We start from the raw sequence: 27,960 nt of genomic DNA, 5'->3' as shown, positions 1-27,960 counted from the left end.
AGGAGCGCGCCAGGGCCTCCGCCTCGCTGCTCGGCACCTCGCGGCTGGGGCTCTCGTCACACTTGTTGCCCACCAGCATGATGGGAATGCTCTCCACGTCCCCTTTGATCTCGCAGATCTGCTCGTAGATGGGTTTGAGCTCCTCCAGGGACTGGCGGCTGGTGATGGAGTACACCAGGATGAAGGCGTGCCCTTTGGAGATGGACAGGCGCTGCATGGCCGGGAACTGGTGGCTCCCGGTGGTGTCGGTGATCTGCAGGGTACATATGCTCTTGTCGCAGCTGATCACCTGCCGGTAGGTGTCTTCCACCGTCGGGATGTAGCTCTCCCGGAAGGTGCCCTTCACAAACCGCAGGACGAGGGAGCTCTTGCCAACGCCCCCTGCCCCAAACACGGCCACCCGGTAGTCATTGCTCTGCTCAGGCATGTTGCTGGGGGGCTCCGACCGTCCACCCGGAGACACCTAGCAAAGGAACCAGGTGTGGGAGAGAGTTAATTTATAAAAAACCAACTTTGAACAGTGTGCCTTTGCTTTCTTTCTGACTCTGCTTTCACTCTCCCAGCCTAAGAAGAGATTTCATTCAGAAACATCCACGATTCTAGATTCGATAAATCTGGCCAGTCCTCAGCTTCCCACAGGGCAGCTCATCTGCGCAGGAGCTAACTGGAACCAGTCTCTTTCTCCTTCTTGGATCTCGACTCTGAGCAACTTTCATCACACACAGACCCTCTGCTCAGGGAGAAGATGCAGAGTCTTCAAGATAGGGAACAGGGGTGGGAGGGAAAGGAAGGGAGAAGGGGAATAGCATGAATGGTGGAAGGAGACCCTCATCATTATACAAGATACATGCATGAAGATGTGAGTTTGGTGTCAACATACCTCATGTACAATCAGAGATATGGTGAATTGTGGTATAAAGGTGTATTAAGAATTGTAATGCAAAACAATAATAATAATAATGATGATAATAATAAAGAGCTCATGTATAATGGCATAATTTGGAGTGAACATACTTTATATACAGAGTTACGAAAAATGGCATTGTGAATGGATAATTATGATTGTGATGCACTCCACTATTGTCATATATGTAAGAAATTAAAAAAAAAAAAAAAAAAAAGGAGATGCAGAGTCAGCCCAAGAGGGACAGAATCAAGAATAGGCAGTGGGGGAGATGAGAAATTCACCAATGCCCTGAAGACACACACACACGCACACACACACACACACAGAGCATGTGTGATTTTTTTTTTTTTAATACTGGGAGGGAGGAATGAGGAAGCTTTTAATATTTATTGAGAGTTCATGTTAACTCATGAAATCCCACCACCTCGAAGAAGCTGGTGTCACTATTTCTGATGTTCAATGTTGAAACTGGAAACACAGAAGGGCTCAGGACTACAGTGTTATTCAGCCAGTGAGGAACAAGACTGGGCCACCAACCAAGGTACTATGGATGCCAGGCCAGCCACAGGCTGTCTGTAGAAAGGGCTGGTCATGGTGTCCTGGACATTACTCAAGCATAGATTATCACCACCATGTAGAGAGACTTAAAAATTAACCAAGAAGCTTGGATAGTCGTTTTATTCATCAAACCTAAAATGATGTGTTTTATTTTTAAGAATCACAAGGAATGGAATATCACCAGGCTCGCTGTCATTAAAATTATTAGCAGTCATTAAAACTAAGTAGAATGGAAGTTCCCTCCATTACAAACCTGAACCCTGGTCCATGGGAATTGTGCATGTGTTTTTTTCATTTATAAACCATCAAATATCTTTTATCCTGTCTCCTCTTTGGCAAGGAAGGACATAACATGCAGAAAACAGAGAAATAAGCAATCTTCACATTTTTTAAACTAAGACCGAGAGGTAAATCTGATTCGAATCCTGGAATCCATTCATTTCTGCAGACAAGCATTGTACTCATTTTCCCCTTTCTATTCCTAGAGTAATTATGGAATAATAATAAGCATTGCTGAGCAAAATCATTTTCAGAGTCCAGTAAAAATTATTAAACATAATTAACAATGGGAGGAAATGGGTTTAGGCAATGAATATATATATAATCTCCTGGCAGACAGAATGTCAGATCAAAGTCCAGACTGCAACCTCCCGTCTTCTGCTTTCAACACGCACATCTGCCTACAAATTAGCTCCATCAAATCCTCAGTTGTTCTTGTGCATACTTTGGAATCCTAGAACTACAAAGAAACTGCAGAAGCATCTATGATAAAAGAAGAAATAGAAAAATGTCAGGAAGTTCTTTAACAAGAAAAGACTAAAAGAGAGCCTGCTGAAGAGTTTGATGTATTCAATGCTCATGAAATAATCAAGATCAACCCAAGAGTGTAGGGTTGGGACAAATTAAATAAATTGTCATATAAGTTAAATCTAAAAAAAAGTAGTGGCATTTGGAATCTGATTGGAAGGTCCTCTCTGCATTCTCTAAGTGAGGCTTGGAATCTGGTTTTCTCACTCAGACTTGTTTAGTATTATGGTTATTTAACTCCAGAACTGAGTCCAAGAATCTAGCTGGAAGAAAACCCGTCCTAACAAGCCCCAAATCCCAATATCACCCAAAGATCTCTAGGTCCACGGGATTTGCTTTTTTTATGAGTTTGCTGAATATGTGAGCATTTCTCTTTGGTGCTAAGGCATCTCCATAATAAAACTAGCAACCAAAATAGAGATAGCAACTACCAAACATAAAAAGAATCATGGTGACTGTTTTTCATTTGTCCAGATAAATATCAATTGAGCTTTGGCTACAGGCCAGGCTCTGGATGAAGGAACAGGAGACAACTGTGCAGAAGTGAGACCTACGCAGTGTCTACTCATAGAGTTCAGAATCAAGTGGAGCAGACGGAATAAAAAATATAACTTCACAAATATTTAAAAATGTACATCACAGGCTGGGGGTATAGCTCAGTTGGTAGAGTGCTTGCCTTGCATGCATAAAGCCCTGGGTTCAATCCCGAGCACCACAATCCTGAGTGAGATATATAGATATATATATATCTCACTACTAGTTCTGCAAAAGAGAGATCTAAAGGAACCACCTGATCAGACCTGGGATATCAGGAATAATGTCCCTGGTGGGACTAATGTTTAATGTGCATTTGTGAGGGAGATCTGGGGCAATAACTCTGCAATGACCTCTCTCTCAAACAAGTCTTATTCCAGCTGTAAATAATATTCCCTCACCTTAGAACTATTCATTTATTTCACAAGCTTTATGCAATACCTCTACACACTATGCAACCTCAATGCTCACCTTCTAGCAGTAGATAGCAGAAAACCTCAAGAATGGAAACATTACACCCCATGTGGAGGATGCTATCATGAAATTACAAACAAGGACTCAAGAAGAATTTAGTGGGGCATCGAATTCTGCCTGGAGCCCAGGAGGCAACTCACCAGATGGCTGGGGAATGAGAAGCATGTCCGTCAGAAGAAAGGATTTTATGGAAAGGAACAAATACAGGAAATAACACTAACATTCATCCCAGGGCAGGAAGTTGGTGTAAACTGGCATCTGGGAGTCAGTCTGAAGGAGCCAGCGTTATTACCCAAAGGGCAGACACGGGAAGGAGGTTTGGAGACAAGGTAGTGGCCAGGAAGGAGATACAGAGGGGTCCGGCCTGCAGGGCAGGTGGGGAGACATCTGGTAGGTGACGGGGCTTTCGTTTAGAAGCTCAGCAGAGATCTACAAGCTAATGATAGATACAGGGATGTCATCCATACAAAAATAGCACTAAATCCTACAGAACTCCCCCAGGGAGAGAGTGGAAGGAGAGGAGCAAATGCCAAATCTGATTTATACTATTAAAAGAACTCGACGAGTTACTTAAACTTTCTGCATTTGAGGTGCATGAGTGATAAAGTGGAGGTGATAAGCCCCCCTTCTTCACAGGGGCTGCTGTGGAGGGAGGGTGTGCGAGACGGTACCACTAGGCACTCAGCACAAGCCCCAGCCACGGGTTGTCTGGCTTCTTTCAGGAAGGATCAAGCAGAGAAGGGTCACCAAGGAGCAGGAAGATGGAAAGGGAGGAAAATGAGCAAGAAGGCGACAAGAAGTCAAGGGAGCAGGAGGTAGGAACACCATCCAGAGGGGAATTGTAGCTACCAGCATCTTATGGAGAAAGAACACAGACCTCAAGTCAGAATCCTGACACACCACCTTAAAACTGTAAGGAGGAAAGAGCAAACCAAATCCAAGGAACACTTAGGTTACAGTCAGAATTAATAAAGAATAGAGAAAAAATCAACAAAACCAAAAGTTTTGTGTTGGAGACAAATGAAAGAAAAATGCTAGAGAATTTGTGCTTTGAATTCACTACAAGGCTAAAATAGTCAACACAGCGTGGTACTGGCACAGTATTGATATAGAGAGGCCTAGAATAGAATCCAGAGTCCAGAAATAATCAATTGATTTTGATAAAGCTCCCAAGGAAACTCAATGGAGAAAGAATAGCCCTTTCAACAAATGTGCTGGATGTCCGCACGCAGAAGAATGACGATGGAGCCCTCCCTCACACCATATAACGAAGTGACACCAAACGGATCAAATACCTAAGCTAAAAAACTCTCGGAAGAAAACATAGGCATAAACCTTCATGATGTTGGATTAAATAATGTTTTTTTCTTCTTTGTGCTAAACTTAAACTACCATTAATATTTCTGCCCCATAAAACTAATCAGCTTCTTACACGCTTCCCAAGTGAACTTTCCAAATATAATAGTATTAACAATAGTGATTTTTATTGAGCACACACTATGTTCCAGGAATAATGGTTCACTGTGCCTTGCACGTATCTTTTAACACTAACAACAGTCCTACAGATAGACACACGAATGCTCCTTTACAAACATGAGGAAATGGGAAAAGGATGAAGTAACTTTTCCGGTGGTACTGAATCAAGCCCATAACTGTGAACGCTAAATATCATACTATGATAACAACTCTCATACTGTCTTTTTTAAAAAGTATTTTATAGATGTGACACTACATTGGTGAGCAATAAGATTAAAACCGGGCAAATTTGACTTTGGCAGAATTAAATGACACTATCCAGAGGATGGGAGAACGTTTTTTAAATCATGTATCTGAAATGGGATTAATTTCAGTACAATTTCTGTAATTCAACAACCAAGGAACCCAATAAAGAAGTGGGGGAAAAGAGTTGAATAGTCATTTCTTCAGAAAAAAAATATATGAAGGCATATGGCAACATTCTCAACATCACTAGTCATTAGGAAAATGCAAGATAAACAAATTTAAAGCTTATCAAAATACGACCTCATACCCACTCAAATGGCTGCAATATACAATAACAAAAACAGACACCATCAAATGTTAGTAGGGATGTGGAGAAACTGGAACCCTGGGGCATTGCTAGTCAAGATGCAAATGGTCATGGTTCTTTGGAAGACATTCTATCAGTACCTTAAAAAGGTCAACATAAAATTATCATGTGACTCAGAAATCCCCCTCCTAGATACATACCCATAAGAAATGAAAACATATGGTTATGCAAGAACTTATACATGAATGCTCACAGCAATGTTATTCACAGTAGCCAAAAAGTAGAAACAATACAAATATCCATCAACTTGGTGGATAAGTGAAATGCAATATAACAAGGAAATATTACTCCAAATAAAAAAGGAATGAAGTACTGATTCAGGCTACAATGTGAATAAACCTTGAAAACATTAGTGCAAATGAAAGAAATGTTAACCAAAACACTCACACATATTTGAACCCTCTTATATGAAATATGCACAATTGTAAATTTATAGAGTCTGCTGTGCCTTAAATCTAAGTATTCTCCAAAGATCCATGTTGGAGAGGCTTATTTCCCAGAGGGGTGCCATTGGGAGGCGGTAGAACCTGATGGGAGATCTTTGGGTCATTGGGAGTGCTTCCTCAAAGGAGACCCTGGTCTCTTTCTTTTTTTCTTTCACTCCACAGCCATGAGCTGAAATTTTGCTGCTCCTGCCATGAGATGCCACCAAAGGCCCAAAGCAAAGGGGTCAATCCTGGACTGAAAACCTCTAAAACTGTGAGTCAAAATAAACCTTTTCTCATGATAAGTGAAGTATCTCAGGTATTTTTGTTATAGTGACAGAAAGCTGGCTAACACAGAAAATAGAGGTATATTTGTGGCTGCCTAGACATATAGTAGACAGGCATTGGGGAGAAATGGAAAGTGATCATTAGTGGGTACAGGGTTTCTTTGGCAGTGAAGATGTCTCAACATTAATTGTGGCAATAATGTCAAAACTGTATGAATATGCTAAAAACTACTGAGGTGTACATTTTAATTGGGAGAGTTATATTGCCATAAAGCTGTTAATTTAAAAGAGAAGCTAGAGTTGATTGCATGTAATAACAGGTCATGGATCTCTGTGTGAAAAAATAACATATTAAAAGTAAGAGGCTTAGCTTTATTCCTAATAGCCAGATATTGGGAACATCCCAGATACTCACAATAGAAAGCATCGGCTCCATCACATCCATGCTATGAGAAATAATAACGCTGAATGAAAACCTCCACAAATACCCAAGGGCAATGTAAAAGACACCGCCTCAACAACCTGATTGAACCTGACCTTCTGGGCACTAGATGTGCTGAGCACCTCCACGCAGGTGAGAGGTAAACAGATGCCACTACTGGGCTGTTATATAAGGTCATTACCTTGATGATTGTGAATGATGTGATTCATTTAAAATGATCACAGAAACAAAATCTCAAAATTTGAAAGAAAAAAATCATAAAAAAAACTGGGGAGTCCAATAGGATTTGTTCTCCGTCTCCCACAATTTGAGGAAAATGAGGTCAGGGATCAAAAATGAAAGAAATAGGAAGCAAAGTTTTGGGTTGGAAACACAGGAGATAAAGGAAGATGAGCAAGGTTTCCTATAAATGATACAGTGGGGTCGTGAAAAGGTAAATCCTGTTGCTCAGGATGTGGCAATGTCGAAAATTGAAGAGATTGCTAGAAACTAAGTAAGAAATGTAGATTTCTCTTTTTTGAGACCTGGAGATTAAGGAAAGGGGGAAGGACAATTAATTGGTGAAGGGTCAGGTAGAGACCAGAGGAGCAGGAAAGTTCTATATAGAGTTGGTGGTGGGTGATCATGAAGCACATCCGGAAGGTAGCAGGTCACTGGGGTCCAGGGTGTGCGTGGCAGGCCTGTCCTCAAAGACAGCAGGAAGGAGAGTGTGGCGGCAGCAGCCCAGGATGCTCAGTTTAAACCTTCCCAGACCCACCCAGACCACTGAGCTTACCAGTAGGGCAGGAGAAAGCTGCAGTGATCTATGTTTAATAACCACCGACAAATGGTAAACTTCAAAACAAGCAAGAAATAACAGTGCGTGCACTTGACTAACAATATGTAAGGAAAGTATAAAATGTTCTTTTGTCGAAACCCAGGCCCTTTCTTTAGACGACCCCACTCTGTCTTCTCAGAAACAACCACTGTTAAAAAGATTGAAAACCATTCTCCTTTTCTGGCATCTGACCTTATAATTTTAAATCATGCCCTCATGACTTGAATAGATCTTAATGTCCTGACTTAATGATTTGAGACCATATTTATGAAATTAACAAATTACATTCTCTCATGTCTTATTCTGTTTTCAGTGGCTATAAATGAATATCAGAGACAGGATAATTTATAAAGAATAAAAGTTAACTGGGGTCAGTAGAATAAATCTGACACAACTTTTCTATGTACACATATAAATATACCAAAGTGAATCTTACCAATTGTGTACATCCACAAGACAGGGGTCCTAGTTAAAATAAGATATATTCCATGATAGTATGCTTATATAAAAATAGATTCTACTGCCATGAATAATTTTAAAAAGCCAATAAAATTTTTAAAAAAATTTTTTTAAAGTTAGCCAGGCATGATGGTGCATGCCTATAATCCCAGTGGTTTGGGAGGCTGAGGTAGGAGGATTTAGAGTTTAAAGCCAGCCTCAGCAAACTAGTGAGGCCCTAAGCAACTCAGCAAGACCCTGACTCTAAGTAAAATATAAAAAAAAAAAAAAAAGGCTGGGGATATGGCTCAGTGGTTAAGCAACCATGAGTTCAATCCCTAATACAAAAAAAAAGAAAGAAAGAAAAAAGAAGAGAGAGAGAGAGAGAAAGAAAGAAAGAGAAAGTTAGTTAACTCAGCTTGGAGATCCAAGGGGCTGTATCTGGGGAGGGCCTTCATGCTGGTGAGGGTTCTGCATCACCCTGAGGGAGCTCAGAGCATCATGTAGCCACACAGTAAGTGTGCTGGCTTAGGCTCTCTTCTCCTTATAAAGCCACCAATGGTATCATGGGGGCCTCATCCTCCTGACCTAATCTAACCCTAACCACCTCCCAATGTCACCTCCACATACCATTAACATACGACCTTAGGGATCAAACCTCTACCACATGAGTTCTAGGAGATACACCCAAACTATTTTGTAGCCCATTATCTGATGTTTTGGTAGTTATGCTATATTTTAAAGTATACACCAATAATTAAGTTTTGAGAGACAATACTGCAATTTATTCTAAATTTCATATTTATTTATGGTACTAGGGATCGAATCCAGGATCACTTAACCACTGAACCGCATCCCCCAACCCATTTTTATTTTTCATTTTGAGACAGGGTCTGGCTAAGCTGCTTAGGGCCTCCTTGAATTGCTGAGGCTGCCTTTTGAAAGTGCAGTCCTCCTGCCTCAGCCTCCCTGAGTGACTGGGAGTACAGGTGTGTGCCACTGTGCCCAGCTGTTCCAAAGTATAAAATCAGCCTCCTGTGCTTTGTCTGCAGGTTGTTTCTGAATCCTGTCGACAGTAGCATTCATAGAATGTTAGAAAATATTTTCCACTACCAAAGTGGACAGCAGATTGGAGCCCTCAGGAGAGAAAAGGTCAACTTCTTCCATCAAGCTTTTATAATTGAAGGGCAATTTTCTGTCTGTAACACTTTATTTTACACTTTTTATGGATCATCTTTTCCCTAAATAACTCTCTGTTGGCAACTTTGAAAATCTCAATTTGCCTGCTTCCTTGAATCCATTGAATGTTTCGGTATAAACATTACTGACAGATTATTGTAGACGTTCTATGATTTGAGTATGATTTCAGTGTCCCTCAAGGCTTCACATACTGAAATTCAAACCCTAATCGGAGTCATTAAGAGAGTAGAAACCTAATCTGATTCCAGTGTTGTTTTTTTTCTATTTTTAAGAAATTGGTTAGTATTAGATAAAATCATTAAGGTGGAACCCCAGGAGCAGACTTGAACACACACCCGATCACCCGCTCCCTGTCTCTTGCCATGTTCTGCCCTGTGCCACCTTAGGACACTGACCAGATACAGCCCCCCTCGACCATGCTCCTCAAGAACCATGAGCCGAAATAAACTTCTTTTTTTCTTGATAAAGTAGTCTGCCTCAGGCATTACACTATTGTAATGAATAATGAGCTAATACAGATGTTATTAAAATATATGAGTGTAGGCCCTCTCACTGGATTGATAAAATTCAGAAATACAGCCAAACTGAATTCAAATTCTTTCTTCTTCAGATTTTAAGGGTTATTTTATTTTTGACTTTAGCATCCAGCGTTTTGATAATGAAATCCAGAGTCAGTATGATTCTCTTTCCTTTGCAAGAAATTATGGAATTTTTTTTTCCTTCTCTTTTCAAAAGAGTTAGGATCCTCACTCATCTCACCTTGAAGTCATGACATGTAATCATGATGTATCTAGAATTGCTTTTGAACTTTGTTTTGAGGGGAGTGGGGAGAAAGGGCCAAAAACCTGGTTTTCGTCTGCATCTCAGGGAGGTCTTCTTCTATCTCTCAGCACGACACACCCCTGTTTCTTTTCTTTCTATAGCTTCTGTTAGAGGATAGGTTGGTGGTTTCTATTCTTGAGTCCTCTAGAAGCTTCTCCCTTATATTTCCAGTAACCTTTCTTGTGCTGGTTTTTTTTTTTTTTTTTTTTTTTTTTTTTTTTTGCTTTTTTATAGAAGCACTTTCTTATCTTAGGAACTGTGACACCACACTGAATTTGAATGAGAATGCTCACTGAAATTGGTCGCTCCTGTTCTCCTCCCGTCTCTAAGATCTCTCTGGCTCTGTTTGTCCATTTGGATTCTTCTCCATCACATTGTTGGTTTCCCCAAATGCCTGTTGGTCTCTGGTTTTCATCTGGACCTAGGGAAACACCGTCATAGCTACGGAGGTGTTACAATCAATTCTCTTAGACGCACCGGTCTGCTGACCACAGCCATCCCCTTCATAGGAAAGCTGTCTGGACAACTTTAGATGCACAGATTCATTTCTCTCTTCTTAACACTTGGTTGGACTGAACTGTCTCTGCAATCCCTTACACCTCTAAAAAGCGTACGCAGACAGGGAGAGGAACAAGGAAAGGAAATACTCTACCCATCCCCACTATCAACTGATATAAAAAAGCATGTCAATAAAGAATTCAGAAATTTTTAATAATGAAAATCAGGTGAGGGACTATCCTGGACATTAAGGATTCAGATCCTAGGGAAAATAGATCTTGATTTTCTGGGTCACAAAAGGTTCTCACTCAAACGTCCTTTGGAAGAAACTTAGGTCCATGTGAATAAAATACAAGCAAGACCTCAGGTGAAACACACCCACAGTCTTTCTCTGTATTATACCCAGCATTAGACTTGTTTAAGAAAAAGCAGATATAGTCATTCGTCTGTATCTGTGCATTCCACACCCACAGATTAAACCAACCACAATCAAAATTATTCGGAAAAAGAAATGCTGTCGATATTGAACACGTAAAGACATTTCTTGTCAGTATTCCCTAAATGATGCTTTATAATGTTCATATTATATGAGGCATTGTAAGAAGTCTAGTGATTATTTAAAGAAGTTTAAGTTCTAAGCAAAACTATTCCTTATCCCAGACTTGAGCATCTTTAAGATTTGTTCTGCTGGTGTTGGGAGGTTGTGTTTCCTGGAACCCCGTAGATATCAACGATGACTATAGTTGAAAGCAGAGAAAAATTAAACAGCAGAAGAATTCACCCCTTTAAAAGTAAACATTTGGAAATGCCTGAAAATTTGGTGTACTTTCCTGCCCCAAACACCCCTCTGTATCCTGAGCTCAGAGGTGCATGTTTTCATGGGTATATAGATAATCCCTGATCAGCTATTACCCTGGTTGCCCATAATACTTTCTCCAGATCATAACACTGAATCATTATTAACTTGAAACAAATTCCACAGGTAGAGTTAAACTAGCTAAACTATTTAATAGTTTGAAAGCTCATTTAAACTATTAATAATACAAAGTGAATGAGTCAGTTAAGTCAAAGAAAGGACTATTTCTGATATTACAACACGAAGCAGGATATCTTTCAAAGAAATTAAGAAATAATTTTCAACAGGGTTTAAATTCTCTAGTAAGATATACTTCTCTAGGTAAGGCATATACTTTTGTATATTTTTAGAAGCTCAGTTTAAATAAAAGTTTGTTTCATCTACTTTCTTAGCTGAACCTAAACATGAAAGATTTGTCTGATAGTGGGAGATCTCTTTCTGATAGTAAAAGATATGTAATAGTAAAAGCCAACACCTATGGTTCATCTTTCTCCAGAAATGCAAAATCCTCTCTCAGGAATCTTGTTTTATGATATTTGGAGACAGCCCATCCCCTGACCCCCAGGTACAGAAGTGGTGGACATAGCCAGGGGATCTCAGGTGCTCATTATAAGATGCATAATATTGGAAAGAATGACCAAGTGGAAAGAAACAGGTTACTTCTTGGAATAGAAGAAGTGGAATAAATGATTTTTAGGAGCTTCATTTCCAAGAGACCAATAAGCTCACAGCTTAAGATTCGCTGATGTTTGTTTGAAACAATTTCATTTAGGATGAAATTAGGTCCCTGGATGGCCAGGGACCACAGAAATTGTTCTTAGAGATATTTTTAAGACTGCCCTGAGCCTGATTATGTTGGGATGATTTCTGTTTTATTGCTTTTATTTCCATGTGGGTATGGGGAATGAAAATCATGTACATAATAAATATCATGGTCGCTCTGGTTAAGGACCAATACCAGTGCAGCATGCTAATCCCTGGAGAGAAATGAATACCAAAGAGTAAAGTCTCCCTGGGCACCAGCCTCTGCACCTGTGAGGAGGTACACAGCCTGGTCACGGTGACTGGGAGGACACTGTACCCAGCTCAGGTGCCCCCTTCACGGCCAGCAGATTGGAACACAGGGCTACCTGTGTGTGTGCTTGGGTAGGTTGATTTCTAGTGTCAGCAAAATACAAGCCTTACAAAATGGGCAACTGACTAAAAACAATTTTTTAAAAAAACATCCTGAATAAGATATTTTAAGATATTTCTTAATACCATGTTAAGAATCCATTTCCAAATCCCAGGTTGTGAAGATTCACAACTGTTTCTTCTAAGAGTTTTACGGTTTTAGTTTCTATATGTAGGGCACTGATCCACCTTGAGTTATTCTTGTGTGAATAACTTCATTCTTAACTGTGGAAACCCAGGTTTTCATTTGTTCTCCGAGAGACAATTCTTTCCCCATTAAATGGTCTAGGACCCTTGCTAAAAATCAATCAACTGTAAATAAGAAGGTTTGCTTTCAGATTCTTAATTCTGTCCCACTGGTCTACATTTCTACATATATGCCAAAATATACTTTTTGTTTGTTTGGTTTTGTTTCTAATTGTAGCTTTGCAGTAGGTTTTTGAAATTTGGAAGTAAAAGTTCTCCAACTTTGTCCTTTTTTGAGATTGTTTTAGCTATTCAAGACCCCTTGCAATTCTATATGAGTAGATAAATTCAACCTTCTTCAAAGTAAAAACATTTGTGCAACAAAGAATATTATCAAAAAAGTTAAATAAGCCAGATGCAGTGGTGCATACTTGTAATCCCAGCAGCTCAGGGGGCTGAGGCAGGAGGATCATGAGTTCTAAACCTGCCTCAGCAAAAGCAAGATGCTAAGCAACTCAGTGAGACCCTGACTCTAAATAAAATAGAAAATAGAGTTGAGGATGTGGCTCAGTGGTTGAGTGCCCCCGAGTTCAATCCCCAGAACTGCCACCCGCCCCACAAAAAAGTTAAAAGAGAATCTACAGGAGAAAATATCATATATCTCAAAAGGATCTAGTATCCAGAATATATAAAGGCACTTGCAAATGAATCATAGAAAGACAAACCAAATAAAACAGGTTCAAATAACTTGCATAGGCTTTTTCTAAAGAAGATACATAAATGGCCAACAAGCACATGAAAAGATATTCAACACCATTAATCATTAAGGAAATGCAAATTAAAATCATAATGAAATATGCTTCATACCCACTCAGAATGACTATTAAGAATAAAAAGAAAATCACAAATGTTAGCAAAAGTATGGGGAAATCAAAACCCTCTTGCATGGATGGTGGAACTCAAAAATGGCACAACCTCTGTGGGAAAATTTAACATATAATTACAATAGGCTCTAGCAATTCCACTTCTGGGTATAACCCAACATTACTGAAAATAGGGACTCTTAGTGAACAATGTACACAGCTGCATTGTTCACAATAGCCTGGAGGTTGACGCAGCCCAAATATCTATCGACACATGAATGGGTGAATAAAATTCAGCACATACATATTCAGCCTTGGAAAGAAATTCTGACATGTAGTTACACAATGAATGGATCCTAAAATCAATGTCAAGTGACAGAAGCCAGTCGCCATAAGACATGTACTATATGAGTCCACATATAGGAGGTAGTGATCAAATTCAGAGAGACAGAAAGTAGAATGAGGTGGCCTGGGAGTAGGGGAAGGGGGAGGGTAGTTGTTACTTATTGAATATGGAGTCTGCATTTCGGAGGATGAGGAATTCTGGATGATGGTGATGGCTGCCCAACTTTGTGAAGATACTTAATGCCACTGGACTGTGCACTTGAAAGTGGTTAAAATGGGAAATTCTCTGTGTGAACATTTTTTAGCAATGACAGAACTATGGATGACAGAGGACAGACACTCAGTGTCAGCACAGTTGGCAGTAACAGCAAACAGTAACAGTTGGCAGATGGCTCCTCCTCTTTATCCACAGCACCCAGAAAAACAATGAAGATCTAATCGGATCTGACAAGCCCCCACCTCCACCACCAAAATCTAGTTACTAAAGAAGACCAATTAAAATGCACACTTTCATCTTGGCATGAATTTTCTGTTTTGATCGTGTGAATGATCACGTGAAGCCATTACCCGTCGAAATGATAATACAGCATATGTCTCATTGAAATATATAAATTAATTCACCTGTGTCTTTTTACTCATTTAAATTGTGATTTTGCTAGAAAACATAAAACTACTAGCTTGCTCATATTTTATGCCTCTTGGTGTGCACTGTTCAAGACCATGAATACAAAGCCCTGTACGCCTTTCAACAAGGTTTAGTAACACACAACACTTAATCCGAAGTGCCACAAAATTTAAACTAACCTAGGTTTCTAAAGAATGCCCAGAATCTTCTTTTTGGATTTTTGTTATCGATAAGGAAAAACCAAAAGCCACGAACCACTGGGGGAAAAAAATATTTTCCTGCTACTGTGAAATATATAAAATAACACACCAGAATGTATTGTGACAAGCTCAAATTCACTCCTTTCTTAAAATGCTACAGGAAAAATGTATAGGGAAAAAAAATACCAAAATGCTGAAGGTACAAAGAAACCAAAATAAGGGAGAGAATTGCTTGACAGTTGGGTATACGTACAAATGTTTTATACGTATCTCAGCTCATCTGGTATTTACTAGAATGATTCTCTTTCAATAACCGATATTCTGGTTTATAAAACCTTCTCTCAGCACTTACTTGTGTACAGACTTCTGCAGTCTCTCTGCAGGGACTGATGGCCTCCCTCATCAGCACATCACTGCCTTCCAACCCAAAGCCGGACTCGTGGAAAACATTTGGCACATATGATTCACTGCAAAAAATACACTTGTGTGTGTGTGTGTGTGTGTGCGCACGCGCGCACGTTCGCTAACAGAGGAGAGTTGTGCCAGAAAGAGTAAATGAACTCTTTAAAGAAGCAAAATACCAGCAGCTCAGGAGGCTGAGGCAGGAGGATAGTGAATTCAAAGCCAGCCTCAGCAAAAGCAAGGCCCTAAGCAACTCAGTGAGACCCTAAATAAAATACAAAATAGGGCTGGGGATGTGGTTCAGTGATCAAGTGCCCCTGAGTTCAATCCCCAGTACCCCTCCCCCTCCAAAAAAAAGAAGCAAAATAAAAACACAGTCTTTTGAGAAACTATGTGAGAATAAATATTCCCAGTATGGCAACATCAATTGAAATTTAAAAATTACACAAAGATGTCTATTAACATGATAGGCACAGAATCAAGGTAAATACTTGGCTGCATCACTCAGCAAAGTGTGTATATTGTTGCAGCAAAGAAATTGAAGCCAAAGTAGGCAGGAGCAACTAGATATCAAGCATTTGCATATTTTATTTTTGATATAAAAAAATAAGAACTTTAAGGTAGAATAGAAATAATGCTACCCTAGGAGGTTCACTAGTTATTTTGCAGCAAAGAAATGAAAGTTGTAGAACTGATATCAAGTTCTACATTTTGCTTTTATGGAAAGAACAACTGTTCTAAAATTATTAGCATTTTCCATTTGACAGGAGGCTTTTAGTAGCATGCCACAGAGCAGATATTTTGCAAAAATAAGCATACTTCCTCCATCCTTATAATATAATGGTAACATTTTAAACATGACAGGCACAGTACCTGCTTTAGAAAATCAATCATCCTATAGAGCATTTTTGAAGAGAGATGCCTAATATGATTCCACCGCTACAGTTGGCTCTATGTCCATGAGTTCCATATGCATGGAGTCAACCAATCTTGGATTAAAAATCTTTAGAAAAGGGTGAACATGGTGGTGCATGCCTATAATCCCAGGGGCTCAGGAAGCCTCAGCAAAAACAAGGTGCTAAGGAACCCGGTCAGACCCTGTCTCTAAATGAAATACAAAGTAGGGCTGGGGATGTGGCTCAGTGGTCGAGTGCCCCTGAGTTCAATCCCCAGTATCCTCCCGAAAATAAATCTTTAGAAGAAAAATTATCTGTTCTGAAGAAGTTTATTTTCTTGTCATTATTTCATAGACAATATAACAACTATTACGCAGCATTTATGTTGTACTAGGTATTATAAGTAATCTAGAGATGATTTAAAGCAGAAGAGGATATGCACAGGTTATATGCAAATACTAAATTTTATATAAGGAATTTGAAAATCTGCAGATTTGCTATTTGTGGGGCATCTTGGAACAACTCCTCTCAGATACCAAGGGAGCAATTTTACACGATTTTGCCCAAAATAATTCAAATGTATTCTTAAGAAACTTTCCTATCGCACAACTAAAAGCTTGAAAATCAAACATTTTAATCATCATAAAGGTCTTCTAAATGCAAGATTTCTCAGTGGATCCACCTGGTTAAAACACATGAATGCAATATCTTTCCATTCCATTTCAAGAATATGTTGTGAGCTTCCAAGGCATTGAGAAGTCAGGGAAGGATTCCCTGAGAAGGTGACATTTCAGCAAAGGTTTTAGAAAGGTGCCGTGTGAGCCCTGTGGGGATCTGTGAGGTAGCTCCCCTGGCAGAGGAAACATCAAATGCAAACACAGGTGCTGTCCCAGATGCTGAGTCACGTGGTGACATTCTCCAATGGAAGCAAAGCAGATGAGGTCAGCCATGCGGTGGAGCAGGCATGAGCACGGACAGGTGGACCCTGCAGAGCTGTGAACATGAGCCAGAAGTCAGCTTTCCCTCTGAGAACGATGGGAAGGTGCGAGAGGATTTCACGCAGGGAAATGATGGATTTTGACCTCCATTGTGAAATGACAGTTTGAGGACCCAGCAGCAAGTTGTGACGTGTACCTAGACTGACTTGTGCCAGGATGGTGGCCAGAGAGGGAGCTCCACACCATCATTCATAACCAGATAGTCTTGCATCTCCATCCTGGTTACTCCTCCCTTCTCTACTGTCCAGTTGGTCAGTGGTGCCATCTGGTGCCATTACTTTAAATGTCAACCATATGCCAACAACTCCCAACCTGACACCTATGGCCATGTCCTCTTCCCTAAACTGCAGACCCTGGACCACCTTCTCTCTCCTTGACATCTCTGGGTGCTGAAGAGATATTCCAAATGTAACCTTGCAAAACTGAGCTCTTCACATCACCGCCAACCTCTTCCATGATCCACAGACTTTCCAAACTCTTCACCTCTTACCTGCAGCAGCCGCCCAAGCCCTGAGCAGCTCCATCAATTGTCACCCTAGGTTTCAGAACATCCATTCATACGCTCAAATCTTCCCCCCAGCTGTCCTGTCTTCCTGGGAATAACAGCTAAAGGGTTTTGCCCACTCTCTAAACACCCCCAAATCCCCACTCTTTGGTCTCTAGCTCACTTCATTCCAGCCACCCTTCTCTTGCCTCCTGGACACACCTAACACACTCCTGTCTCAGGATCTTTGCACGCACTGCTCCTTCTCACTAGTCCCACAGAGGTCCACAGGTCAGTGTTGGGACACCCACCTTCTCTGTGAGAACGCCCCTGACCAGCCTGTCTCCATTTCCAACCCCAACTCCACGTGTGGTTGTTTATAGCGTCTTCACTTTATTTTCTCCTGAACACAATCCCCTTTCTGACCTACCACTTGAAAATCTACTTAAAAAAATAAAAATAAAAAAGGTTTGTATTTCCTTCCACTATGTAAAAGCTCCACATGGGTTTCTTACCCATTCCATTGATTGCTATTGCCGTCTCCCCCCACCCCCACCCAGGCTTACCTGGCCCATAGGAAGTATGCAAAATAATTGTTCAGTGTCTGACTGAATCTCTATTTTATTTCTAATGCACTTGCCTTGGACAAAAACTATGGGGAGTGGGGTTGATGAGATTGTCATGTGTCACTCTGGCTTTGTCTCTTCTTGGCTGTGACATCCTTCACGCACCTGTGGGAGTTAGGGATGCCTGGTGGGCGGGGAGAGAGCGCTCACCTATCACCGCAGAGTACTAGTGCAGACCCTGCTGCCATTTCCACAGTAGGACAGAGCCGACCCTGCTGATGTCCCTTCATGCCTCTGGTGGGGAAGGATTAACAAAGCCAGACCATGCCCTGGGCAGGCGCCGTGGAGGGAGATGGTTTGGAACCTTCCAGACACTGGAAGGAGAGGAAAGTGACCATAGTGGTCAGAGAAAGGGTAGCAACCCAAGGTGGGGCTGCAAAAGAATCCTAGCTAATGTCACATGGGGCTTCAGAGGACAGTGAGCTGCCATGGGTGGGGGTGGGTTCTGGCCACCACCCAACTTAGACATCAACGGCAACTGGATGGAGAAGAAGGATCAAGGAAAGGGAATGTTTCCATCGTATAGAGCTGAATAAGTTGGATGAGATTGTCATGTGTCACTTAACAAGGGGGATACAGTTTAGAAGCCATCCTTGGGGCAGTTTCCTCATGTGAATGTCATACAGCGTGTTACGCAAACCAGGATGGCAGGGGGCCCATCATGCAACTTGGCCTCTTGATAAATCCAAAGAAGACGTAAACAAGGGGCATGCACGAGGGCACTGCTGGCATGACATGGGGTACTGTGTACGGCAGTTTTTCTAAGGAGTAGGACTATAATCTAAAATAATGATAAAAAAGAACAGTATAGTAAATAACTACACCAGTGACACTGTTACTGGTCATTGTTCATTGGTGGGAAACAGTGAGTGACCAGTTGACCCAACTAGAGGTATTTGGACCACACCACTGGGCAGGAAGCCGAACTGTCCTCAAGGGGTAGAGAAGAAAATCCAAGAAGGAGCCTGGTGGAATGAGAGAATATTTCTGTCCACTCTGTGGTTATTATGCAGCTTTGTAATATGTGCTGCAAAATGGCAAAGCTACCAATATGTCTAGACCACTGACCAACAGCATCTTGCAGCCCTTGGTCCCCGAGTAGCCTTCCTCTGCAGCCCCCTAGGGGAGGCCCAGACATCTGGAAACTTTACAGAGATGAACAGCTCAAGGTTAGAAAGACAAAAATATCAAGTGAGGCCTAGGCTTTCCTGTTCAAAATGATAATCAGGACCCACCACGGAGAGAGAGACACTCAAAGAGCAGAGCAAGGGCGTTGGCAAGAAAAGGAACAAGGGGTTAACCAGATGGATAACGGAGTCCATGTGGGTCCAACTAAAAGAGAGAATGTAAGGGGGGAAAAATCAATATGTTCAGATTAATTTGCAAGTGTGAGCACTAGGCAGGTTAAGAGGGGCCCAGGCTAGAGGCCAGAATTCCCTGAAGATGCAGAGTACACCTATTAGACGCTGGGCTTCCTGCCAGGTCATAGAGGAGAAGGATAAATCTCAGATTCAGAAAGGAGCCACTGAAATGCTGACCAGACAGCAAACACCCAAACAGCCAAGAATCTTCCCTGAGTAGCAAAAACCTGAGTTTCAAGATAAGCGTATCTTGGAAATGCCTTTTGACCTAGGGACTGGTAGCCCCACTCTACAAATGAGCAAGCAGATCCTGGATGGTTAAAGCAGCTGCCAGTCTGTGATGGAACCCTCGCTTCAGCTCAAGTTAAAGTCCGAACACGGATGGACGACGAGGAGGAGAAAGACATAGAAGCTCAGGAGAATAGAAAAACAAGGCCGGTTTGGACGGAAACAGGAAAACCATTGGAGGAATGCTACGTGTCATGCAGGGTATTTGCAGAAAAATCTTCAATAACATATAATTACACTGAGGCACGGTAGATCCCAGAAGGGCCACATGCCAATCCAAACAAGCAGCCCTGGGTGGGTTCTAGATGCTGAGAAAGTATTTCACACTAACCTATCCTTTTGCCACTTTCAAGTCTACCTCCTATTCATTTGAAAACTGCAATGATGATTTTAGGCTGCTTCTCATGGATAGCTGTGGATTTTTTCTGACTCCTCCAAAAAATATTTTAGATGCTTCATAAAAGGGCCACACCCAAAGCCAAACTCCAAATGATCACAGCAAATGTAGTAACACGTTTGGAGGAAAACATGAGTTATGCTAAATCATTATTTTAATGTAGCCCCAACACCAGAGGCAAAAGTGTCCTGATAAGTCTTACAAAGGCCAGACCACAGGAGACTGAGATCGAAGTCGGACTGATGTTTAATATTCTTGCCAGGTAGATGACAGAGGAAGGAGAGCTTTGGCCTCCAAGGGCTCCTTCGTCTGAGCGGATGAGTATTCGAGCATTTTCTAAGGAAGGTAGGTATGTAGGTGTATGTGTGCATATTATAAAAATGAGCCAAGAATTCTCCTAAATAGGATGGTTTCTATTAGTACAAGTCACAACTAAAAGGTTTGGGTCACATTGGCTGTCCTGGGGTTGTAACATAAGAAGCCTTAGCCCTAAACATGGTTTGTTTCCAGAACAGAATGGCTTCCATGAAATCTGGAATTGTCCTAAAGGACAGAGATGGAACTCTCATGAAAGATTTCAGAATATCACTGTAAGAAAGAAAATATCACAAAATGGTAGCCAATGCAAAAACCAATACTACTTCACATTTGGAAATGTAAAAAGTTAAAAGGAAAAAAAAAAAGTGTTTTTCTAATGTTAACATAATGGGCTCATGGCTTCACATTAATCCAAAGTAGCAACTTAAAGTGATTTTTTTTTCTCGATCTCCAGTAATAGTCACCGGCCATAAAACAGATAGAAAAGGGAAAGCTGAGGTCAAACAGGTCCTGTGGGAATAACAAATTGAGCGGCCACTGGAAGGGACCAGCACTGTGATCAGGCATTAACACAAGGGCGTACGGTCAGAATGACATCTATTGACAACCATTTAGTCAGAGAGAGAGAGAGAGAGACCCACCAATGGGAGTATCTCACCTACAGTGTTGCATATAGATTTCTCCCTGAGTACATTTAGACCATATTGTGCTTTGTGTCAGCTGCACTGGGACTCCTTGAGGGACATCTTTGGCTCAACCAACAGCCTTGTCACAAGTATCTCATCAAGTGTTGGAGTCTGCAGGAAGAATTCCTATGAGTGGACCTGCATTTTAAATCTAATATGGATTGCCCTTTGCACTCCAAAAATGACCACTGATTTCTCCACCACCTGTCCCTCCATAGTACATGTGTGCTGTCTGTCTCCTCACACCTGACCTGGCACACATCAAACTCTTTGATCCTTTCTCATGTGACAAGATGTCTGTTTCTCATTACTGATTTAATTGCACTTACTATGAGGACATGAAGCATCTTTCCATATGTTCAAAGTAGCCGTGTCTTTGAAACGTGCATGTTCCTGTCCCCTGCTCACTTGTCTATTATTCTGCAAGGATGATATTCATCTGACATGGTATTAAAGACTGTGGCTCACACAGTATGCTCGGCAGCCCAGCATTATTACCATCATCGGGAACCTCGTTGGACATGCTGGGCCCCACTGAATTAGACCTGCCAAATCAGAGTCTCGGGGGTTGGTGTGGTTTTCCACAGTGCTGGGGATCAAACCCAGGACCTCAAGCATGCCAGGCAAGAGCTCTACCACTGAGCCTCAGCCCAGCCCCTAGTCTCAGGGGCTGGAATCCAGCAACCCCATCAGGTGACTCCAAAGACCACAAAATTTGAGATCCATCAGACCTCATCTCAAATATGTTACAATTATCTGTACTTTTATGTTAGTTGTTATTTTCTTCCAATTTAACACATTTGCCCTTTTTTAGTATCCTAGTTTAGGATCCTCCTCAGAAAATTCTTCCCAACCCTGAGATCACTAAAGTTTCTTCCATATTTACATAATTTTTATGCATTATGTTAAATATTTCTTCAACAACCTGATTTATTTTTGCGTCTTGAAATTGTGGTACAGGTCCATTTAAACAAACATTTATAAGAATGGAAGAACAAAGAAGAGATTCACAGGGTGTCCTCTGTAAGTTAATCTCGAAAAATTAAAACAAAAAGCAACACTCGAGTGTCATGATATTCTGGGAAATTTGGGTTCTTTTCAAATCTAGGTCACTGAGTCATTTCTATCAACCAACAGTTTCAACTTTCTCTTTACTTGCAAACATTCATAAAGACCTCACTAAATGCTGGTAATATTTTACACTTTGTCTTCTCCTCCCATTCATTCTGTTTCTGATTTTAATAAATTTTTTATCTGATACAAAGATTAAAATTATTCATATTAACGGGGTAATGTGATGCTCTGCTAAATCATCTAATGTTTAGATCAGGTTATACATCCCTCTCTCCTCAATATTTATCATTTCTCTAGGGTAAAAACTTTCAAAATACTTTCTGCAGTTCATGACTCTTATCATTAGTCAAGAAAACTGTGCACCGGCACACCATAGCCAAGCCTTCTTGCTCCTGTCTAACTGTAACCTCATACCTATTGATCAACCTTTGCCCATCCCCCGCCTCTAAGTCGGCTGTAACCACCATTCATTCTCCATGAAGAACCCAGTGAAGTCCTCAGAGGCCCCAATAGGTACAGGTAAAGAGCATTCTAGAAGTCCCAAGGGATTCTTCCATTGACACCTCTAAGTCTCAGGAACTATTTTGTAGGCAGGAAGGAACGAGACAACCCATGGATCTGTGTGTGCATACTGAGGTGGTGGGCGGATGGGGTGAGCCTAGCGAGATGAGTTCAAGTTTATTCAGAACAGCAAAATGGCATTGAGCTGGACTTGTAATGAGGGTAGGTTTTCAATGCAATAGAGAGTTGATTGAATTCCACCTGGATTTGTCCTGGATGCAGAGACTCGGAATGGGATCATTTTCCCTCTTTGCTCAGTACATAATTTAGATAAATCCCCAGACTCCAAAGTCACAGAAGTGCTCCAATAAAACAATTGAAATCTAAGAGTTACTGAGGAAGAAAAGCTTCCCTTCCAAGAGCTCCTTCATCTGAACATTGATGAGGCCTGGATCCTTCTAGAGAACTTAGGTTTTATATGTGTGCATATGGGTCTGTAGTACATGTGGGTGTATGTGGTGTGTGTGATGTGTAGTGTGTAGTGTTTGTGTGATAGGTAGTGTGTGTGTGTGGTATGTAGTGTGCATGTGTATCTATGTGTGTGTTTACTGTAGAAAGACCTATTAGAAAGTTCTTGCATTCTCTTATTTCCTCAAAAAATAAGATCACTTTCCTGACATTAATTAACTTTAGAAAAATTCTGACCAAGATTCTTTTGCACAAAATGCTGCTCTCTATTAATTTCCTATCATGATTTCTTAGACAGAGAGCCCTGTAATGGAAACAGTGTCTCCCCTCCAGCACTCATTGATCATGGAGGCTATCCAGAGAAGGGAGAAGAAATTGACATCTTTCCATGAAGGTTATTAGTTTCTGTGTTTCAAGAATGCAGTATTCATGGCTCGATCATAAACCATTACATTTCACTAGTCTTTATTCCATGGTGTCAAAATAAATAGATGCAAGCACTGAAAATACTCATGCCAGTAAAGATGTTACTAAAAGATCTGTGAAGGGGATCTAATCACAAGGTCCATGATAGCACACCAGTTTTTTATTAGCTTTATGACAGGTTTGCTGCTACTTCCCCAATAAAAGAATTTAAATTGAAAATTGAGTGATCCCTAATGGGACTGGGGCTTGGTTGATGAACTCTGTCACCAGAGATGGCCAGAGCTAACGGGGGGAACACGTGGTGAAAATTGGCAATGATCAGGAGCACCTGTCCCCTCTGTGTCTGTAACACAGCCCTCTAGTCTTTAGGCACAAATCTGTCCACTGGATATTTTTCATAGAATCTAAGTGTTTGACCTTGCCCTCTTGTTTTACGGGTAAAGAATTAAAATAAGAGGCTCAAGTTTGTGCAAAGGAAAGGACACAAGTCTCTCATTAGTTGAACACCATCTGTATATTTGATGGTGTTTAATTGACAATGGCCCTAACATTTTAGCTTTTCAATTGCTTTGTCAACTGGTTAACAGTCTGTAGCTATGCTGGTCAGCAGAGCAGCCACAACCACACAGGCTATTGAGGACTTGAAGCAAGTCTGGCTAAGCCAAACTGAGACTTCCTAAGTAATGAGACTGAGCATGGAGGAAGGAAAAAAAAGGTAATATCTTACAGGTATTTTGTATGGACTACATCTTTTTGCTTTTTGTTTTTTTTAAGGGCAAAGGGGTAGGTGGACACAATATCTTTATTTCATTTTTATGTGGAATTGAGGATCAAACCCAGTACCTCATGCGTGCTAGGCAAGCGCTCTACCACTGAGCCCCAACCCCAGCCTTTGACTACATCTTTAAATGGTTATTTTTGATGTACTGGGTTAAAGGAGATATATTATTTAAATTAATTTTCCCTGATTCTTTTTACTTTTCTAATGTAACTAACAGGACTCATTCAATTATTCATGTGGCTCACACATTTTCTATTGGACAGCACTGGTTTATAGGAAAACACTTCACTGCACTGAGAAAAGGGCTACAAGAAATCTATTTCCAGAATTTGCTAGTGGCAAGAGCAAACAAGAGAATGAGAGTGTATTTGTTCTGACAGTTTTTTTAAAGACCTCTTCTTACCTGATCAATGAGGAGACTTGCAAGCTACACAATAAAAACTAAAGCATTATTTGAAAGCAGTTAAATAATTTTAAGATTATGCTCAAATATATATGCACTTGTTAATAAACTTAAGTTTTTAAAGGAACATCAACAATTTGGACAACATGAAAACCATCATCTTCTCTCTTAGAACAGCTGTTTCCTGCAAAAAAAAAAAAAAAATCATAACCCAAACCAAGTAATGTCATGTAAATCAGTTCATGCCTGAAAGAGACATCTGTCCATAGTTAATACTCATACCAGAAAGATAGATGGTCAATAGAAAGATCCATCCACCTTGTGAAGGAAAATAGACAACAATGATTATATGAATTCTAAGTTACAGGCCAACACGAGCAAAATTTTCTCTTAAAATCTCTGGCTGGCAACCTTCTCACCTGAGACAACCAAATGCTCCCCTTGGTCACAAAGAAATTCTTTGGTGCACAAATGTACTGCATTCATCTTGGGGAAATGATGATTTTTGCCTAAATCAATAGATTAATTTCTAATAGATCAATCATGGCCCCCAAATTAGAAGAATGAACAATATAGTCTTATCATAACCAGTACAATTTCTTCTTAATAACTTGTATGATTTTTCAAAGGTTTTAATTGCTCATTGAGATGGGTGTCATTTACTGCTGAAATAATATATTTCTCACGAAGCAATAAGCGATGTGTGGATGGGGAAAACAGCAGTCTCTCAGGGTGAAATGGCTTTGCTGAGATGCTGGGTCTCTAGCCAGTTGCTAAAGAGTACTCCTTGAGCTTAGTGTTCACTGTGGTTGCATCTCTTCTTAGGAAAAACTCTATTTAAAAAAGTAATGAGGAAAGATTCTGAAGGCTTCTGTATGAACCATGAACACATAACTCCCATCTGCAGGACAGTAGGGCTGAGCAGCAATTCTGTGCTTGCTTTGGTACAGAGAAAGCAAACTCCCTTCTCCTCCCCACCTCCTTCCCGGTGTTCACCAGGGAACATCACCCCCATTACCAAATTAAATGTCATCTTTTAAATAGGATGGAAAGATTTCCTGGTCCTTGTATCTTCTATTTCTCTAAGATGAACTGAAAGTCTTCCTTTAGCTCACAGGGCTGCCTGCATATCCAGAGATAGGATAGACAGCATTGTGGACAATTTGCAATTTCAGGCAACAACCAGGGGGAAAAAATAGTATGATTTCCCTACAAATTCATTACATTTATTCTAATTTTATCTTTCGCTTTTCTCTCCCTCCCACTCCACCTCTTCAAATCCAAATGCCGCTAGAAACCAAGTACATTTGGACTGATTTGGAATGTAAAACGCTCCAACCTTTTATTGCTATCTAGAAAATATCCTTTAAAGTGATATTTTTAAAAGTTGGGCTTTTTTTGGAGGGTGGGGGGTGTTTTGTTTTTAATGTCAAACCAGGAAAGTTCTGATACGCTAGACTAGCTTCTCACAAGCACAGGGGGCTGTTTAAAAGATAACAGGGGTCAGTATGCAAAACAAATTCCTAAGGAAGACCAGCTGTGTCACTGCCCCTTAAGCCCTGAATTCCACCATTCAAGGATGGAGCCGATGATTCCAAAGCTTCTAGCTCAAAAAGTCTCTCAAACCTCCACAGTATGCGAATTGGAGTTTTTAAAGGAGCAAAGGGACACTGTATTCCCAAGCGGATGATGTGTGGAGATGCCCACGCTGGGAAAAGCCAGCAATACTTGCAGGGGAGCCTGGAGCTGTGGGCAGTCACCGTCATCTGAGGGGAAATCACAGTCTTACAACTAAGGACTAGATGCAGCGCCTTGCCGGTCCTCAGCTCTTACCAGTAGATACCTTGGAGCATCTTCTTTTAAAGGACACATAATAAAATATTTAGACAGGTCCCAGCCAGGGACACGAAGTGGTCCAGAATGAAAACATGCTGAATCCAACGCCCCGCCTTTTGCATTTTTCTCACTTGGGATCGCATCTTTGGATGACTTTCTGTAAATGCATTAAAATCAACTTCCAACAACAGAAACACACCTGCAACCACAGAATTTAAAAAAAAAAAAAAAAAAAAAACACGGTAACTCCTGTTTTGCAAGGAATCCCCAACAATGTGCAAGATACAGAATTTCCTTTTCCTTTTGCAGAAACGCAGCTTGCTTTCCCCACTACCCAACTTCAGTATTTAAAGACTGATTCGCCCACCCAGAGAGTGGTGATCCCGCGTCAGTGGCTAATGCCCAAGCCGCGGTAGCCCCCGAGGGTGCAGGGAAGCCTCGGGAGAAATCGGTTACCTGGGGAAGAACACAACTCCGCTCAGAGCTTCCTCCGGCTCAGCTCGCGCAGGACAGGCAGCGCCTGGTGAGCGGATGCGGCTCCTTCCGAGGCTGGAGCAGTGCGCTCCCGCCCGCAGCCGTGACGACGCTGTCAGCTGCTCTCCCGCCCTGCGCCCTGCGCCCTGCGCCCTGCGCCGCTCCAGCAGCCCCGCACCTGCGCTGGCCCGAGCCTGCCGCCTCGCGCGTCACGACCCTTGCACCGTCCTCCTCCCGGCCTCCCTGCCTCCTTCTCCCTCCTCAATCTCTTGAGTCGTGCCAAGGCTGCAGCGGCAGCTGCTCCTGCGTCAATGGCGCCTGCTCGCCTCCAAAAGAGCTTGTAGGTGCCACCTACTGCATGCTCCTGGAATCGACGGCGAGGACTGGAATTTTCTGAAAATTCAATGAATTAAAATAATTTCATTGAAAGGACACCCTATTCTTTTGTTTCAGATTGCTTGCATTCCCAGCTAGAATCACTGCTAACCACATAAGACTTTCTTTCAGTTTGCAGATACTAAATTAAAAACCTCCTCATTTCCGAGCCAGACGAAATACCCTGCCCCATAGCCAACCAGACAGCACAGATTAATAGACTCTCATTTAATAGGATCCTATGTCCAAAACCGCCATTGGCAATCTTGGGTTAGAATTGCTTTTTCGCTGAGGGGTTTTTACATGAACGTTTCAAGGAAATAAGCACATTTATTTTTCTGACATTGAAAAACAATTTTGTCAAAGAACCACTGATCAAAAAGGTGAATCAGCAAAAAATAAAAATAAAAAAAGATGTATGGTTAACAATTCTGTACAGGCATCTTTAAAAATGTTTGACAATAACATCGATCCATATTAAATTTAAGACTCAAGGATGAAGATTTCTTCTCCCACTTATATTGTTCGTTCTTTTGAAATATCAAATGCACTAGGAGAATTGAGCAAAATCCACATTTTCTTGTTCTTTCAATTCGGTTTAGCTTACCTGTTCTGACACC

The 27,960-nt window shown here is 41.1% G+C and overlaps 1 protein-coding gene across 1 annotated transcript in view; it reads right to left on the bottom strand.

The window, feature by feature from the left end:
• The window catches only part of Diras2 (DIRAS family GTPase 2), a 28,745-nt gene extending 1,608 nt beyond the window's left edge, over positions 1–27,137 (bottom strand). The window contains exons 1-3 of the mRNA XM_015503981.2: positions 26,948–27,137; positions 26,489–26,648; positions 7–463 (exon numbers count right to left, since the gene is read on the bottom strand). Of these exons, the coding sequence (XP_015359467.2) occupies positions 7–463; positions 26,489–26,527 (496 nt within the window). The 5' untranslated portion in view covers positions 26,528–26,648; positions 26,948–27,137. The remainder of the gene's footprint in view (positions 1–6; positions 464–26,488; positions 26,649–26,947) is intronic.
• Between the last annotated feature and the right edge of the window lie 823 nt (positions 27,138–27,960).

Source organism: Marmota marmota, unplaced genomic scaffold (genome assembly GCF_001458135.2).
Source record: "Marmota marmota marmota unplaced genomic scaffold, marMar, whole genome shotgun sequence".
Classification (NCBI taxonomy): domain Eukaryota; kingdom Metazoa; phylum Chordata; class Mammalia; order Rodentia; family Sciuridae; genus Marmota; species Marmota marmota.
Note: the sequence above shows the minus strand (reverse complement) of the source record. Positions and strands in the feature narration are given on the sequence as shown.